This window comes from Phyllostomus discolor, chromosome 2, assembly GCF_004126475.2.
Source record: "Phyllostomus discolor isolate MPI-MPIP mPhyDis1 chromosome 2, mPhyDis1.pri.v3, whole genome shotgun sequence".
Classification (NCBI taxonomy): domain Eukaryota; kingdom Metazoa; phylum Chordata; class Mammalia; order Chiroptera; family Phyllostomidae; genus Phyllostomus; species Phyllostomus discolor.
The window spans coordinates 210,906,033-210,923,814 of record NC_040904.2 but is presented as its reverse complement, the minus strand read 5'-3'; the positions used below and the strand labels follow the sequence as shown (position 1 = coordinate 210,923,814).

The following is a 17,782-nucleotide window of genomic DNA, read 5'->3' as shown; positions in this document are numbered from 1 at the left end:
TACTTTGTAGCTGTTTTTATTATTAATATTACCTTAAGCATCCCTTTAAGGGTGAAATGAAATCCAACCATTTACAGAGAAAATGATTTCAGAATGTACATATCGATTTTCCCTTCCAAAAAAAATAATGGTGTCCTTAAATTATACATTTCCCAGGGCCCTGCTATCTTTTTGGCCAAGTCCTGTCTCCCCACCCCAACTGTCACCTTTGCCCTCCAAAGCGCTCCCACGCCTGACCCCGGGACCCGGCATGGCCTGTGGGTGGGCTGGGCCTCCTTGGGCCGACAGGTCTGGGGCAGGTGTCCCAGGGAAGAGAAATGGGGGTGTGTTATCAGGGCTAGTGGTACACCAGCACTCACGTTCACAGTTTGGCTTCCCTTCGCATTGGGTGAGTGGCCCAGGGCTCCCCTGTCCCCCCCCCAATTCCCAGTGTGTGGTGTGATTACATGTGAAACTCGTCAACCCCGTGCCTTGGCCCTCCACCCCTCTGACAGCTGTCATCTCCACCCAGTGGCTAGGCCTTACTCGACAGTGGCCACGAACATGCCCTCCTGGGTCTGAGAGGAAAGGCCGGGCCTGGCAGGTCAAGCTCTGCCCTTCTTCCCTTGCCCGAGCTGGTGAACTGGAGGCCGGCCTGGGAGCGGGCGCCTGGCAGTAGCGGAAGGGGGCATGGGGTGAGAACGCTAGCCAGCAGGGAGGCGTCTGGACTGGGGCTCAGGCACGATTCCAGAGCCCTGAGGCTTCCTGTCCAGGGGTGAGCAGGGGTGGTGGCTGACCTCCTGAGCCACGTCTCAGCCCCCAGAGGGATCAGAGGGGGGGGCTGCTGTAGCTCCAAGAGAGGGGTTCCCTGGCGGTCCCTCTAGAAACAGGAGGGAGAGTGGGGGCCACAGAGCACCCTCAGCCCTCTTCATTCTTGCCCCAGAGATTGACTGTTCCTCAGCCAGCTGCCTCACCACTCCCACACCAGGAACTTCTGCAGACGGAAGGTTGCACGAGCTGTGGCGAAAGGGGCACCCTCCTAGTCTGGCCCATTGAGGAACACCCAGAAAAAGTCCCTGCTGGAGGCCAGAGGGCACAGGGTGGAAGGATGTGGGCGGGACCGAGCGGGGCTTGGAGGTCTGGGGCGTGAGGCTATGCAGCCCAGCCCTCAGGTCAGGAGGATTCTCATCCCTCGAACTGAAAGACAGACGGACGGACAGACCCTGCATCCCCTTCAGCCTTGCTTTCCAGGCTCCCCAAGGGCTCTCTGCCTCAGTCACTTTGGGGAGCTGCAGGAGGCAAGGTCACAGGCTCCAGATTCCGGGGAAGGGGGGCCATCCACACACAAGTATTATGTATAGGGACACAGCGACACAGACACATACAAGTACACACAAGCATGCACCCATGCCCATAAATACACACGCACACACACGTACCATTCCACAGGCAGCCTCTGCGTCCTGGCGTCACCACGTGAGCATCTACCGGGGCCTCGGAGAGAGGGTGGCCCACCCTCCCCATAACCGCAGGCTCTCAGCGCACCCCAGCCCTGGGTGGCAGGGAGGGGGCAGGTCATTCCAGGAGCTCCACGCAAGGCAGGATGACCTTATGACTGCCACAGTCGTTTCTACCCTCTCCCCCCTTGCCCCTGTATCCACCTTCTCCGCCTTCCTGCAATGTGAGAACTAAGCTAACGCTGAGCTCATGGCAGCCCAGCTTCCCTTGCAGCTGCCTGCGGCCAGCAAGATGCCGTCAGAAGTGACTGTGCCAGCTCTGGCTCACGCCACAAACAGGAGAGGCTCTGCGTTTCCCTTGCCTTTCTCCGCCAGCCCCGGGCCTGGGTGCCCGAGTGCCGCTGGGAACGGGGCGAGCCCCCCCGTCCAGAACTGGAAGGTTGCACGAGGGAAGCAGAGCTGCCCTCCTCGGTCCAGACCCCTTCCCTCCAGGGCGTTAAATCTGAAACAAGCTTCTGTCTGGCTTAAACCACTCACTGTATTTCGGCGTCTCTTAATTACAGCAGCTTAGAACCTACTTCGGTGGGTCCATCTCCTGCCCCCACGAGGCATACTAAGAGGAATGAGATAACACGCAACTGGCCATCATGTCCCTCGTGGCCCCTTCCTGGCCCCCAGCCGGCACCAGAGAGGGACAAGGGGGCGACTCCACCCGAGACGGTGGAGAGCCAGGGCTGTGGACTCCAGTGGGAAGGGGTGATGGGGTGCCCCTGGGGCTGACTTACCAGGCTGGCTGGTGCCCTGTGCCGCCCTGAGAACTGACCTCCTGGCCTTGCAAGGACTAGCAGGTAGCCCCCAAGACAGCGATGCAGAAAGTAAAAAGGAACATGGAAGCCAGGCCCAGACTCCCCAGGCCCCACCCCTGTGTCAGCTGGGGAAGGGCTGGGGCACACGGCTGGCAGCCACCACAGTGGCGTCCCCGTGGGGCGGGCAGGCGGCTCCTTCTGGCCCAGCGCTTCTGAGGACACCGCGCTACTTCCCCGCTGGGTGCTCTATGTTTATGCCCTCCTTTCTCGGTGCCCCCTCTTTCTCTTGGGCCCAAATGCAATTATTTACAGAGCCCGGGGACCTCCTGGCACCCACCCTTCCCACTGCTGGTCCAAAGCACCAGGGAGCCCAAAAGCCAGCTTCCCCCCAGCGGGGCCTCAGCTCCCACGGGAGCACCGCGCGAGTTCAGCCCGCGCCCTTCCCCACCCTCCCCTGCCACCCAGGGACATTCATGCACTCTCCACGGCACCTCCTGGCCACAGCCCTCTTGGAGGGCGGAAGGGCTGGTCTCCCTCTCCTGACAAGGAATGATGCTTTTTGAGCTCGCAGGCCTCAGCCCTGATTCACAAGGGCTTGAACAGGGAAGATCCCCCCACCCGTCCACTCCTGGTCCTCTCAAGAACCCCTCTGAGGTCAGGGAGACGACAGAAGTCGCCCCCGGCTGCCCTGCCACTGGCCCTGCAAGATCGCGCCACCTTAGCCTTCCATCACTTCCGATTTGGCCCTGGCGGGTGGCCGTCCGTCCGAACCCCGGTGCCGCGGCGCACCTCCCGCCGTGCTCTTGGGCTGCTGGTAGGGGTTGTCCAGCAGGTAGCGGAACTGGTTGTAGTTCTGGAGCAGGTACTTGGGGGCGTACATGTGTTCGCTGGGGTCAGCCGGCGGGTACTCCTGCTGCGTGCCGTCAAACCAGCCCCCCGTGCGGATCAGGCTCCGGATGTAGTTGAGGTCCCGCTTGTCCTCGTAGTCCCCCCAGCGGGGGAAGTCACCGTTCTGGGCCGACACGAGCTTGAAGTAGATGCCCTCGGGCGTGAAGCACCAGGAGCAGTGCCAGCCGGCGAAGTGCAGGGGGCTGCCCAGCGACCACTGCACCAGGATGTGGCCCGTGCGGTTCTCGTACTGGCGGAAGTTGGGCATGGTGTAGTACTGGCGGCGGCGCAGGCGGATGCCGTCCAGCCCGTACACCGACTGCAGCATGTCCACCGTGCAGCCCGACACCACCTCCAGGGTGCCCGGCTGCTTCCAGAAGAAGCCGTAGAGCGACTTGCGCATGTGGAAGGCGAACGGCTCGGTCCAGCCGTCGTAGAGTTTGAGGAAGAGCACGCCGTCGCGCGCGGGAATCTCGTCGGCGTCGTCGATGATGAAGACGTCATCGGGCCGCAGGTTGCGCAGCCGCGCCACGCCGTCCTGCGTCAGGAAGGTGCGCAGGTAGTCGTCGGCGATCCAGCCGTCCTGCCGCCCGCCCGGCGGGAAGTGGTCCAGGAAGACGTAGAGCACCTTGTGGCGGATGTACTCGAACGTGCCGTTGGTCAGCATCTCCCGGAACTTCAGCGGCCGCGGCTCCCCGTACGCCGTGAAGTTGGACTCGCACACCACAAAGGCGTCCACCACGTCGCCCAGCTCATGGAAGCGCACGTCCAGCAGGTCGAACTCGTGGTTGATGTTGATGGCGTTGATGACGCGCCGCGGCACCTCCCTGGGCACCAGGCGCTCCTTGGTGGGCAGGTTGGAGTACTGCACCACGGTGGGCACGCCGCAGCTGGGCCCGTGCCAGCCCGGGAGGCACACGCACTCCACCCACTTGCGCCGCGCGCCGCGACTCCCCACGCGCTCCTGGGCGCTCAGCAGGTGCCGCACTGGGCCCCGGGCGGAGGAGTCATCGCCCCCCTCCGCCTTCTCCTCTGGCCGCCCGGATGGGGGCTTCTCCAGCATCTTGGTGCCCGGTTTGAAGCAGACACCCCCGGCCTTGGTGCGCACGAAATACTCGGTGGTGTCCTCGGGCAGCACGAAGTCCACCCGGTGGAGCTCCTCGGTGGCCCTGCTTGGCGACAGTGGCTGGAGCAGCGGCGAGTGGGAATACAGCGGGGTCCGCAGCAGGTCGGGGCTCCCCGGCTCTGGGCTGGCCTGGGGCGTGACGGGGGCATTGTTCCAGAAGAAGCTGGACACGAGGTTCGGGCTGAGGGAGGCCAGTTCCCGGGGGAAGGTGACGTAGGACAGGGTCTTAAAGAAGTGCAGGAAGGAGATGAGGCACAGGCCGGCCATACAGAACATGAGGAAGAGCTTGTAGCGTCTCATCTTCATCCTGCAGAAAGGGGAGAGAGAGCAGGCGGGTCAGGGGTCTGCGTTCCCGGGTGAGCGGAGCGTGGGGCCCTTCTGGGAACCGGACCCGAGGAGGCCCTCGCTGCCCCCATGTTCGCGAATATCCCGGCCAGTTGCCGGTGACCCTGTCGGAAGCCGCCTCCTGCCGCCCAGGCATCAAACCTGCCGGTCCAGCTTGCTGTACCCGGTGCCCCAGAAAGCCTGTGTCCAGGAAGCTCCCCTCCTGGTTCAAGAAGCCCCGCCCCTTGCTCACCAGCCCTGCCCCCCAAGGACCACCAGCTCACCACACATCCAGCCTCTGCAGTGGGCTCCTCCCCTGGTTCACTGCCGCCCCCCGCCGCCCGATACCAGCTGGTACCAGTTCCAAGCACCGGCTCCAGGTGCAAAATGCATCCTGGGAAAAACTCAACGCTGCGCTGCTGAATCTGCCCAGGGGGCTCATGGGCCCCGGAGGAGGGGGAGAGCAGGCTGCAGGCTTGGGGGCCTTTCTCTGCACCGCCCAGGGTGATGTCCTGCCTATCTACCTTCTTATTGGGGGGGGGGGGGGGGGCGGGCATTGACAAGCCTTTCCAATACCTCTTCACTGAAAAAAATCCACAGGTCTCAAGGGATGGCGTTTAATTCTAACATTTAAAGAATAAAATCAAGTGAAAGTTCCCCTCCTTACCCCAAGCCCTAGACTATCCTGCTCCCAGGCATGCGCAGTTGGACCTGTTAGAGGTGTATTGCTGGTTTGAGGTGAGATTTTCTGTTCCTGGTCTAATAGTTTTCATAACTGTCACATTGGACACCACGTCCAATCAGTTTTTTTCTAAATGAATAATAGACATGTTCAGGTCAGTGGAAATAAACCTGCCACTTCCTTTTAAATTCTACATCATATGCCATGGTTATTTTTAATGAATCACTCTCTCTATTCATGAGTGATTCATGAATATAACCACTCCTTTTTTTACACAGTCTAAGTTATCAATTCGTGGTGACTACGGAGACATATATAGCAATTTAAACAGACCTTCCATGTTGGATCACCTGTGGTTTCTCAGGAAAGTTGCGCAGGTAGGGCAGAGTTCCCTGTGCTCCTCACGCGGCTCCCCCGGGGTTGGCATCTACCTCAGCACGCACCTCTGTCACAACTAGAGGACCGAGACGGGCACCTCAGTGCTGACCGAATGCCACGCTTTCGTCTGGATGGTCAATGCTGTATTTTGGCAATGACCCTAACAGTCCAGCTCACGCTGTCCTTGGGCCCAGGGAAGTGGATGGGCAGGTGGGGAAGGCAGGCAGGGACGTTCCGCCCTTTGGGGGAGTGGGACCAGAGACGTGCTTGCAGGGACCCAGCAAGTCACAGGAGGGGTTGAGACAGACACCAGGCCCTTGGCACCTGGTGCCCTCATTCCCCCTCCATAGATCCTGGTGAGTGGGTCACCGCCCTTCCGCCTGGAACACTCTTTTCCCTCAAGTGTCCCTTTCTGTGGCTTCTCCTCTGGTTGTTTCTCTGGGTCATGCAGGTGTCCTCCGGCCACACTCTCCCTTTCACCTCCTGACACGGAGGGTGGCGGGGCACTCGCTGCGCACTTGGCTCTTTAAACTGCTGACACTGTGCAAGGCACTTTCCGTCCTGAACCCCAGTGGCTACTTGTGAGATGGGTACAGAGTTCTCAGCACGTAATTTTCTCTGAAAAGTTCCATGGCTGGAGGGCACAGAACCACGAATGTTTGATCTAGAACTAAGTTTAAAGACCATTTCCTCCGACTCTTTTTTAAAGATTTTATTTATTTTCAGAGAGAGAGAAGGGAGGGAGAAAGAGAGGGAGAGAAACATCAATGTGTGGTTGCCCCTCACATGCCCCTCCCTACTGGGGACCTCACCTGCAAGCCAGGCGTGTGCCCTGACACGAATCAAACCAGCGACCTTTTGGTTCTCAGGCCTGTGCTCAGTCCACTGAGCCACACCTGCCACGGTGCTTTCCTTTTTATAAAGGAGGACTTTGGGGACCTGCTCAAGGTTATGAAGCTGGGGCGTGGGCCTGGGCGGCTTGACTCCTTCGCCACGCACCCTCCCTGGCCTCACCTGGCTGAGAAGTCCTGAGCAAGCCAGTCCAGAACGATGGCCTTGCCAATCCCCTGGCCGGGGCGGCACCTCCTTCTGCCTAAATTTGCTTGACCTTCCTGGAACCTGCAGGCAGGCAGGCAGGACAGTTGCGGGTAGGGGCCTAACCTCTGCTGAATGTCAGCAGTTCCAGGTGGGGTCAGAGGTGGGGCTGGCCTCCACTAGTGTTCGGCTGGCAGAAGGGAGGGGCTGCCCCTCGTCGGCATGCTCAAGGGGGTCTTCTGGGCCCCACAGTGGATTCCAGCCCTGCTCTGCAAAGTGAGGCCAGGCAGAGCAGGCCAGCGGGGTGAGTGGAGGGGCACTGGGTGAGGCCCAATAAAGGCAGGCGGGGAGGACAGTTGCCATGGCAGTGACCAGGTACAAGGCAACCATGGAGAGAGGTCAGGACTGCAGAAGCCTCCACAGTGACCCACTTGAGGATTTCAGGGCTTGCCAAGGAGCCCCCAGCCTTCCTGCAGGCTGTTCTCCCTACTTGGGACCTGCCTCTGTAAGGCACACCCCCCCCCACCCCGCCCCAGCCGGACTGAACGGGCCTGTGGGCTGTGGAGGGGCAGGGCAGGGCCAGGACTGAATCCCCTGGCAGCAGCCAACAAAGGCTTTAGCAGGTAAGAAACTCAGGGGGGAAGTGAACACCCTGCTTTACGCAAAGGGGCACCCTTGGACCCCACTGAGGTCACAATGGCCCCGCCCCCCTGGCCAGGCTGGCTCTCAGGTTCTGGTTATACCTGGCCCGCTCCGCCCTAGGGAGGACAGGCTCACCAATGCCTGGGACCTCCCTCTGACTCACTGGGCCCCAGCCCAGCTTGCTGCCGAGAGTCATGGAACTGAGCGTGTTTCCCTCATCACTTAGGCTACTAGGAAGCTCTAAAGGGCAGAGGAGTCATCCCAGAGTCAGTGCCTCATAAACTGTGTTTTCTGGGACACCTTCACTCATAGCTGCTTGTATTTTTTCAACTCTTACTCCTCTTGGCCTGATTCCTTTTTATCTTTACGTATTTTGATAAGTGCTTCAAATACATCTTTTGACCGAGAGACACAAAAGTAGGAAACAGAATAAATAAGGAAGCATTTGGGAGCTGGGGTCTTACTTAAGTCTCAACCAGCCTGGGAGTCCTTGTACTGCCTCTGTCTTTACAGACGGGGAGAGTGAGACTCCGAGAGCTGACGAGGCTTTCCCCAGGGACATTGAGTAGGTGGCCGAGACCTGAACGTAAGTTCTGTTCCCGAGCCAGCAGCCACATCCGCCCCCCAACAGCTGCAACCGTGCCCCTCCCCAGGGCAGGCAGCCTGGCTGCGTGCAGGCTACGGCCAGGGAGTGTCTCTGTGTCCACTGTCCAGCTTCTTGGAGAAACCTTCAGGTGTGACCACAGAGGTGATGGCCACTGACGCAGCCTGACTCCCGTCCTGAGCACATGACATGCACGGCCTCCCTAAGCCCTTCCAACACACAGCGGGGACCGTTGTTGCCCCCGTTTCACAGATGAGGAGACTGAGGCCAGAGAAATGAAGTGACTTGCTCAGCACCACACAATCCGGAAGGGTCAAACTCGATTCTGTGGGGTCAATAGCGGGACTTAACCCAGTGGTAGTTTTCCTGAGCCCCTTCCACCTGCCAAGTTCAACCCACATGGACAACGAGGTCCCACGAAGTGTCCCCCAGTGACCCGGGAAGACAACCCAGTGGACGGAACTGCCACCATCGCATCCGAACCCCACAACACCCCACAGGGTGGGCACCGCACCTGCATCACCCATTCATCCCGCAGCAACTTGCAGCGGGCATGCTGGGTGCCGGGCACCGTGCGAGGGCCCGGGAGCATGGGAGTCCGGGCAGCAAGGACCCCTGGCCCCCAGGGGCGAGGCGCATGCTTGGGGTGAGTGGGAGAAGGGTCAGTTGTAAACTAGGTAAACCAGTTGAGTAATGTTGTATGTTAGGAAGAGCCGAGCTCTGAAGAGTAAAGCAGGGTAAAGGGGAGGAAGGGGGAGGGGGCGGAGGCTGCAGGGGAAGGAGGGACAGCCGGTCGTCAGGGGCACTGCAAGGGCAGCAGACCAGAGGGAGATGGACGGGCCCAGACCACGCAGGGCCCGGGGTCACGGCCGGAGATGTGGCCATCCCAGGAGGACCCTGAGCGGAGGGACAGGGTCTGCCTCCGGTCTGAACCGCTCACCTGGGCCGCCCTGCTGAGACCGTCGCCCCGGGGGCAGAGCAGGGGAGCTCTCTCACCCCACTTCCCGGCTGCCCGCAGGGAGCCCCGGCGAGCCTCTGCCGAGCCTGTGAGACCACTATGAGCACCGAGTCCCCATGGGGTCCAACCCCCTCTGCGAAATGGGATGTGACCAGGCCTGCCCTGCCTGCCTTCAACGAGACCCTGGATCAGGGAGGCCAGCCCAGTCCGCCCTTTTCCCGATGCCCGCCGCGGGGCCTCGTCTCCTCTGACCTCTGTCTCTCCGGTGGTGGCGGCGGCGGGACCACGAGCTCACAGGGTGGAACCCGGACACAGTGGGCGCTCCACAAGAGCGCCCTGCGTGGCCCTGGGCCTCCTCCAAGCACCCACCCGTGGCACTTCCTGGCACACCCAGACCGCCCGGGTCCAGCCCTGGCTCTGCCGCTTCCTGGGTAGCCTTGGGCAGGCCGCTGACCTTTCTGAGCCTCCCTTTTCTTACCTACTCAAGCGTTCAGCAATAACCGACGTAAGGTGCTAGCACATACCCAGCGCTCAGTGAGCTTGAGCTCTTCTTACGGCTATTGCTACTCCCCAGCCTGGCAGAGCAGAGGGAGCCCAGGCTGGGGGAGGAGCAAGGGCTGAGGCTCGGAGCTGAGCCCCGGCAGGGCCCAGCCCCGGTCGGCGCTGTTCTGTCTCCAAGCCGCACTGAGCAGGGTGAAGGCCTTAGCCAGTGGGGCCTGGGCAGAGCCTGAGCCTGGCTGGGGAGTGGGCCGGGAAAGGTGGGAAGTCCTGTGAGGGTCTCTGGGAACTTCCGTACCAGGACCCTCACCTATTCCATGAGTCACACCCAGCCCCAGAGGCTGGGTCTCCCCTCTGAGAGCGTGAAGGAGGCGGCGGGTGGGCCAGGTGCTTCCTGGTAGCCGGATAATCATGGACGAGGGAGGCTGAGCTGACCCGGGCCCAGGACAGCCTCAGGATCAGCCTGCCCTGGGCCTCCCCCTCGCAGCCAGGAGGTCCCAGCTGGGTAGGTTTCCTCCCTGCTCCCTCCTCCCACTTCTCCCCTCAGGCTCTGCTTGGAAAGCTGAGGGAGGGAGCGGGAGCAGCTGAGCCCCAATTCCCTGATGCAGCCATGACCTCAGGGCCAGGGCTCAGGCTGAGTCTGGAGGCGGGGTCCCAGCCAAAGCAAAGAGGGGTGCTCCCTGGAGGCTGCCAGCCGTGCCTGCGGGGCTGGCCAGGCGAGCAGCAGCAGCCTCCCAGGTGCAGACGGCCTGGACAGCTGTCACCGGGGTGACCGAGGCGCCCGCGGAGCTCTCCGTGGTCCTGAGCTCGCCTGCGCTGGCCGGGGGCCCTCGCTCAGCCCCGGGCGTGCCCTCAGGCGGCCTCCAGCAGGCCCCTGCCAGCCTCCTCCGTGTTCAGGGCTTGAGGCCTAAGGGCTGCTTCTTCCTCCCCTGCCTCACAGCCCTGATTCCTGGCGCCCTCCACACTAGGGCAGCTGGGGTCGCTCAGCTCTTCCAACTGGGAGAGGCGGCCCACTGTGGTCTGTGTCCAGCAGCGAGCGGGGCCAACCCCGTTGTAGGTGCTCAGGGCACTGTCAAAGGGGTAGATCTCGGGAGGGGTCAGCCCGTCCTCCCTCAGTCTCCACTCCCGGGCAGGAATGTGCCCATCTAAGCCCCCCAGCCTGGGAGCACCTTCGAATGGACCCTCCCCACCTCTCCAAGAGTGCATCTGCTTGAAGGCCACCTTGACTTTTCCGCTGAAGTCCGCCTCCCTGTGCTCACTGTCCTCCCCGCCCGAGCCCTGCCGCGCCGGCCCGAGGGCTCTGCCCATCTCCGTGGGGGAGCAGGAGGTGCATCTCTGCAGCCAGCTGCCCCACCTCCCCGGGCCTCAGTCCCCCTCTCAATAAAAGGGAGATATAACGCTCCCTGGTTCACAGGGTTATTGTGAGAATCAAATCAGCTGATCCATGCCAAGAACTAGTAACCCGGCCTCAGCACGCAGTAGGTGCTCAGTAAATGCTGGCTGCCACTTTTACTGGAAGTCAGGAGGGTCTGGTTTGAATCCCAGCACTCGAACTGACTAGCTGTGTGTCCTTAAGCAATCTACTCAGCCTCTCTGAGCCTGCCCATCCTCGGATGAAGAAGGATGATGTCATCCTCTCCCTTGCAGTCCTGGGGGAGACCTCAATGAGCCGAGGTGTCGAAGCACCTACCCGCACAGAGCCTGGCACTTGGTCGATGCTCTGAACGTGCCTGTTTCTTCCCTAGCATTCGGGTTTCCCGTCAGATGAGCGGACGCAGATGATCCAGCGGAACCTGCCAGGCCTGGGTCCTGGCCAGCTTCGGGCCAGTGCTGGGCCAGGTGCAGGGCCGCTCACCGCCTTCTGAGGCATTTACTTCTCAGGGACTCGCTGGGCTTTCCGAAGCTGGGGCCAGGACCTGGGAGCCCCGGGGCCCCAGGACGTGCTCGGAATCCTCTTCCAGGGTCTGCAGGAGCAGCTGAAGTAAGAATGCTGCCCAAACCTGCACAGGCAAGGGTCCCTGCCGAGTGCGCACCTGGCTTCCTCTCGTCCGATTCTTAGAGCTGCCCGTTCCAAGCCCTGGGGCTGCTGGAAATTCTTCTGAAGGCCTGAATCAGCCTCTTTGGAGCTTCGGCTGTTGCTCCCAGGTCCCTTCTTAGGGTTAAGCAAGCAAGTCAGTGTCGGCGGAGATCAGAAGACAGCGGCCACAACTTCTACATTTCCTCCATCCCCAGGACTCAGTGAGGGTCCTTCCAACACAAGGTCCCATGATCCAACACGGAAGACGGGCAGGGCAGGTGGCAGAGAACAGGACAGATCTCAGGGTTCTGGCGAGATGCACAGAACTGGGACTGTGTTTATTTCTTCCCGTCTCATTGCTTTATTCCCTCCTTCAGTGCATCCCCAGCAGGCAGAGGGCTCCAAAGGTCAAGCCTACACTAGGGGTCACTGTACGGCCAGCACATTGCCCAGGCTGCTGGCGAACCTGCCCCGAGACCTTGCTGTGTGCCAGGCGCTGGGGCTGCGAGGGCTGGGGAGGAGCCGGGGCCCGAGTCAGGGGCCAGCACTGGAGGGACACGAACGTGCGTGCGTCTCCGTCTTCTTGAGGAAACAGAGGCCTGGGGAGGTTGGGGTGCTTGCTTAGCCACACAGCACCAGAGGGGAGGGAACAGATGGGAACAGACACCGCTCCCCCCAGGCACCCTGCGCTTGCTGACAGACAGCCTGGGGCGCAGCGGGGCTGCAGACTCTGGGCCCTGCCCTTGCCCTGGGCTAACCTCGAGTGCCCCGGCCGAGGGACTGTCTGGTGTGCCAGGACCCCAGTCCCCAGCACATCTGCTCCCCTGGCACTCCGCAGAGTGAGCGCTGGCTCGTGGGGCTGGCCAAGGACGCCATCTGTTCCAGGTGACCAGAGTCACCTGGCAAACACTGTTCACCACAGGGCAGCAGCTGTCACGGCCACAGATAAGGAAAGGGAGCCCCAGCAGGAAGAGGAAGTGCTACGCTGGGAACCAGTTCTCGGACCAGCTAGGCAGTGTGGGGGGAGACCGGGCAGCCGTGCCACCCGGGTACCCAGCTTGCCTGGCACAAGGGTCTTGGCCCCACTTCCTCTGCTGGCCCAGCTCCAGGTTGGGGCTGGCTGCTCAGTTCAACGCCCACACCCAGAAGCCCTTTCCGTGACGCACCCCACCTCACCCCTGCTCCACAGCCAGCCCCCGAGCTCCCTGTCCCTCTCACTCCTCCAAACCTCTCCGCCCAATCCCAGCTCCTGCCTGCTGCCACAGAGGGCAAGCACGTGCCCGGCAAAGTTGGTTCCCAAGGCTGGGACCTGCCTGCCCTTGCTCCCTGGGGCCCCCTCCCCTTTCCACACCGGTCACTGGCCTGCCTGAGACATCAGCTCCCGATCCCCGGAGGCCAGTGGGTATACAGAACATTTCTACCACCCCAGAGTGTCCTATGGACAGCACTGCCGGCTAAACAGGTTAGTCATCCTCGGGTACCAGCCGGCGGGGTGGCTGTGCCCAGAAGCCCGCGGTGGCCCACGGCTGTTCTGACCCTGCCTCCCTCCATCCGACCCCCTTGCCTCATTCATGTTGATGCCACAGGCACCCCTTAGCACGTGCTGAAATATGTGCCAGCCATTGGCGGGGTCTTACATATCCTTGACCTTCACAGTCAGCCTCGGAGGCAGGGATTATTATTACCCACATTCTACAGAGGAGGAAACCGAGGCTGAGAGGGTGAAGCGACTTGGAGCGCGCTCCTCCGACCGCCGGTACAGAGCCACTGCTCTCCGGGGCTGCAGGCCTGCGCGTGCAGGGTCCACTCAGAAGGGCCGGGCAGGGTGGCCTCAGCCTTAGGCCACTGAAGGCTCTGAGCACCGCCGCAGCATCAACCTGTGCCTGAAGACGACTCATCTGTCGGTCTCCCAACTGTCCCGTGATGTGCCCTTTGATGGAGGAAACATCGAGTCCTGTGCCAGCCCAAGCACCAGCCACTAGCCACACGCGGCTGCTGAGCACTGGAAACTGACTGGGGGCGGGGCAACAGGGGAACTTGTCACTTAAATACAACGTCAGTTTTAATAGCCACGTGCAGCTGGTGGCTACCAAATTAGAACCAGTTTAGACTGCACTGGGGAGAAGGGAGCCAGGGGGCCGGGTCCATGGCTCCAGGCCAGTGGGAATGGTGGGGCAGCGGGGGCGGGGGGACGACGACAGTGGGAGGGGCAGGGAGGACACTGTGGGGCATGGCTGTGGTGCTGGGTGGGGAGCAGGAAGCAGCCCAGGCGTCCAGCCTGGGACACACGGAAGGGCACAGGGCAGTGGTGAGCTGCTGCTGAGGTGCTGCGGATCCCGGCTGAGGGAGGGAGGGAGCGGGAGAAGGGACGCCCCCCTGGGGGCACCACCTGACATCCCGGATCAGCAGGATGGGGGCTGGAGTGGGGAGCTGATGGGGCTCTGTAGTGGGGGCAGAGAGCAGGTCAGCTCCGGGCTTGGAGCTGGGGAGCAGCGGGCAGCAGCCGGGAGCAAGGTGGGCGGGGGAGCTCCTCACGGAGCTCAGCCCACTGGAGGGACAGAGGACAAATGAGAAAACGGCCAGTGGCAGGGAGGGCCTCCGGGAGGATGTTCCAGCCCAGGCCCCGGGTCCAGCAGGAGCCGTTGCAGAGAGAGGGGACAGCAGCCCAGACACCGGGCCGGGGGGGGGGGGGGGGGGGGGGGGGGGGCACAGAGGCCTGTGTGTTGGGAACCCCCAGTGCCATGCAGCCAAGTGGGGGTTCCTGAGTCTGGCAAGGAGCACGAGGGGTGGCAAGGATACTCCCCTCACCTCGGGCTGCTTGGTGGCCGCCCCCTTGGGTCTGCAATCCCAGCACAGGTAAACCCTCCAGCGGGGCGGGGCTGCGGAGCAGGGGGCCTGGAGCATTCCTCCCAGGAAACGGCGCCTCCGCCGTCACCACCTTCTTCCTGGCGGCGGGCCCCTCCCGAGTGCCCTCGGGTGCCTGACGCGGTGCCGCGTGCCTTGCTCTCTGCATCCTCACGGTGGCCACGTGGTGAGGTGGACACGGGAGCGAGGGACCTGCCTGAGACCCGGCTCACACCACCTGCCACTGCCGGGGGTCCTCAGTCAGGATTTCGGCATGAGGTCCGGGCTGCTGCCTTTGGCCTGGCCTCTCACCCCTGCCCAGGTCCCCGGCGGGCGCCAGTGGGCCTCCCTTCCGCAGGTGGCCTGAAAGGCCGCACCTGAGCAACGGCCTCACCCCCGCACCCGAGGCTGCCCTCTCCACCCAGGCCGCACTGCAGTGACTCTCGGCCACATCTCACAGAGCCCAGGGCTCCCCCGAGGGGCCGAGGGGGCCCAGGGCCCTGCCCACCCACCCTCATGGACTCCGACAGGAGCAAATCTCCCCGGACAGGGGCCTGTGGTGGGTCTCCAGCAGCTTGAAGGGGGTTGAGTGCTCTAGAAAGTCAAGAAACCTAGCCCTGGCTGGCGTAGCTCAGTGGATTGAGCACAGGCTGCGAACCAAAGTGTCGCAGGTTCGATTCCCAGTCAGGGCACATGCCTGGGTTGCAGGCCATGACCCCCAGCAACTGCACATTGATGTTTCTCTCTCTCTGTCTCTATCTCCCTCACTTCCCTCTCTAAAAATAAATAAATAAAATCTTTAAAAAAAAAAAAGAAAGTCAAGAACCTGAGATGTGGCCTGGCCTTCGGGAGGCTCTGGGGGCCTGCATTGCAGACCCCCGTCCACAGCCTCCTGGAAGGTCCCAGACTGGCGGCGCCCACCACCCTGGAGGTTTCTGTTGGCCTCCCGTTTGACGCTGGCCTGCGGTCAGCGGGCCCTGGCTGCATGGCCTGGGGACACCCCAACCCTGCCCAAGGCCCATCCCGGAGTCCCCCACGGCAGCACGCTCCGAGGCAGGGAAGTCCGACCTCTTGGCGTCTCTGGGCCACACTGGAAGATGAGTTGTCTTGGGCCACACATTCAATACGTCGTGACAGGTCATCACACAAACTATCTCATAATGTTTTAGGTAAACTTAAGGGTTTGTGCTGGGCCACATTCACAGCCGTCCTGTGGATGACACAGGCCACGGGTCGTACGCCCTTCTTCACCGTCACCATCACGTCAGCCCCTGTCACCTCGACACAGTCCCAGCGTCCGGCCAGGCTTGCTCCCCGCTCGCCCTGTGTGTGGCAGGGCGTGGCGTCCGGACCCTGGGTCTTCCTGCTCCCCTCCGCCCCACCCTGCCTCAGGTCTGCCCGGCTCCTCCCTGGGCCCCTCCATGCTCCCCTCCCCGCCATCCCCTGACCAGGTACCTGCCTCGGCAGGGTCACAGGCCAACGGCGGGGGCGCTGCACCATCCCAGCTGCTGCCATGTGCTCCGAGACCCTGCGCCTGGCCGTCCCAGCTCCCTGGCAGCTGTTCCTTCCCGGGGCCTGTCCCCTGCGCCCCGGGCCCCACGCAGGCCGCAACCAGGTGGCTGTGCGAGGAACTGACCTTGTCCGGGCCTGGTGCCAGCTCTGCCCTTTCCTGGGCTGCCTTCCTGGCCCCACCTCTTCCCTGCTGAGCCGCCTAACCTCTCTGGGCTTCAGTCTTCTCGTTTGCATGCAAGGGCGACCGAGCGGCCCAACCGGGGGGCTCGGTTGGCTGGGGGACCCTCCTGTACCCAAAGGTTTCAGGTTTGATCCCGGTCAGGGCGAGCACAGGAGGAGGCCAATCAAGGTTCCCCTCTCTCCCGCTCTCTCTCTCAAGATCCGATCAGTAAACATACTCTTGGGTGAGGGTTAGAAAAAAAGGGTGACCAGGCAGCAGGGAGAGGCGCCCCACCCCGCCGGAGCCGCTCCCCGAGGCCGGGGGCCGGGAGCTGGGTGCCCTCCAGGTTTCCGTGTGCTGTGCCCAGTGAGCCGCATGCCCACCGCCCCCTGGAGCCTCTCCGCCCGGTTCCCTCGGGGTGGAAGGTCACCCTGGACGGTGTCCCCTCTCTCAAGGGGCTGGTGGGCATGGTCGGTAGGACACAGGCGGGAGGCAGAGTGAAGTAAGGCCCACGGGTGGGGTGGGCCAGCGTCTCAGACACAGCAGGGCCCGGGTCTGAGCCCTGGCCACCCGCAGAGAGCACGCGCTGCTGTCCTGTGGGGGGGCCCCATGGGGTGGGGGCTGTTGGGGGAGGAGTCTCAGGGAGCGGCCACACCCGGGGCTGTGTGTGTGGCTGACCACGGGAGAGAAACTGGGGTCCCAGAGGAGACCCCCAAATGGCTCCTGCCCCGCCCGAGGAGGCCCCATGCCCAAGCGCATGGTGAGCAGGCGTGCGGTCCCTCTGTGGGCGGAGCCGCCCTCTCCAGGCCCCGCCTGGGAGGGCGAAGGCACGAGTCTGTCTCGGAAGAGGGCTGGGCGGCAGGGCTGCCATCATTCACGCCGCCAGCGGGCGTCTGAGGGGGGTGCAGTGAGGGCCTTTAAACATACTGTCCCATAATCCGGGGTCCCCCTCTCCCCTCTTTTGCAGCCCAGCTTAGCTCTTGCCTCCTCGGCGGGGGGCTGCCCTCAACCCCAGCCTGCTCAGAGCCCCCCCCCCCCCCCCCCCCCCCCCCGATCTCAGCCTGGAGAGGAGCTTCCCGCTGGCCCATCTGCCGGCCCTGAACGCAGGGCGTGCCGAGTCCCGCTCCCGCGCCGGCCACTCGGGGGACGCTGGGGAGGCGAGCATCGGCGGACTGGGGCAGGACGTCGCTGCGGGCAGGCCCCACTGCCCCCTGTGCCTCAGTGTCTCCTTCTGTCAGAGGGGACGACGCCCGCCCGCCAGGGCGGGGTGCTGAAGGCCCAAGTGCGGAGGACAGTCCACAGGACTGCCCAAGCGCACAGGGGCCCAGTCATCTCCTCCGCGGGGACAGCCCGGCTGGGACGGACCGCTGGAGGCGCGGAGCCCCGGGGGGAAGGCGGAAGAGAGAGGCCCCGGTCCAGCCGGGGCGCAGTCGAGGCGGTTGGAGGGGCAGCCCCGGCCCGGAATAACTAACCGAGCAAACGGGTAATCATTAACAGAGCTTCTGATTAGAGAGAGACGAACACAGCCTTTTCCGATTCGTGGAGAGGCGCCAGGCTCCGCACAGATGTTGACCAAGCCAAGCCCCAGGCAGGCTTATCACTCACACCCCAGGACCCCGGGGAGCCCCGCAGCCCTGCGCCCAGGAAGAACGCACGCCCGGCCGGCTGTGCAGGACGCCCCCCCGCCCAGTGTCTCGGGAGGCAGGGAGGCTGGGGGTGGGGTGGCTGGATCCAAACCTGCCCCTGCCTCTCCTCGACCCCCGTGTGATCAGGTCGCCTCATACCCCTGGGGCTCCCTGTGGGAGCAGCCGGGCCCCTCGCTCCGTGAGGATTAAAAGGGGTGACATCCAAAAAGCCTTTCCCTCGACCAGT

General features: G+C 62.9%; 1 protein-coding gene across 2 annotated transcripts in view; it reads right to left on the bottom strand.

Annotated features, from left to right (window-relative positions):
- Window positions 1-17,782, bottom strand: part of MGAT3 (beta-1,4-mannosyl-glycoprotein 4-beta-N-acetylglucosaminyltransferase) — a 30,080-nt gene continuing 12,298 nt past the window's right edge. For both annotated transcript variants that reach the window (XM_028533363.2, XM_036019646.1), the window contains exon 2: window positions 1-4,563. In XM_028533363.2, the coding sequence (XP_028389164.1) occupies window positions 2,961-4,562 (1,602 nt within the window). In that variant the 5' untranslated portion in view covers window position 4,563 and the 3' untranslated portion in view covers window positions 1-2,960. The remainder of the gene's footprint in view (window positions 4,564-17,782) is intronic.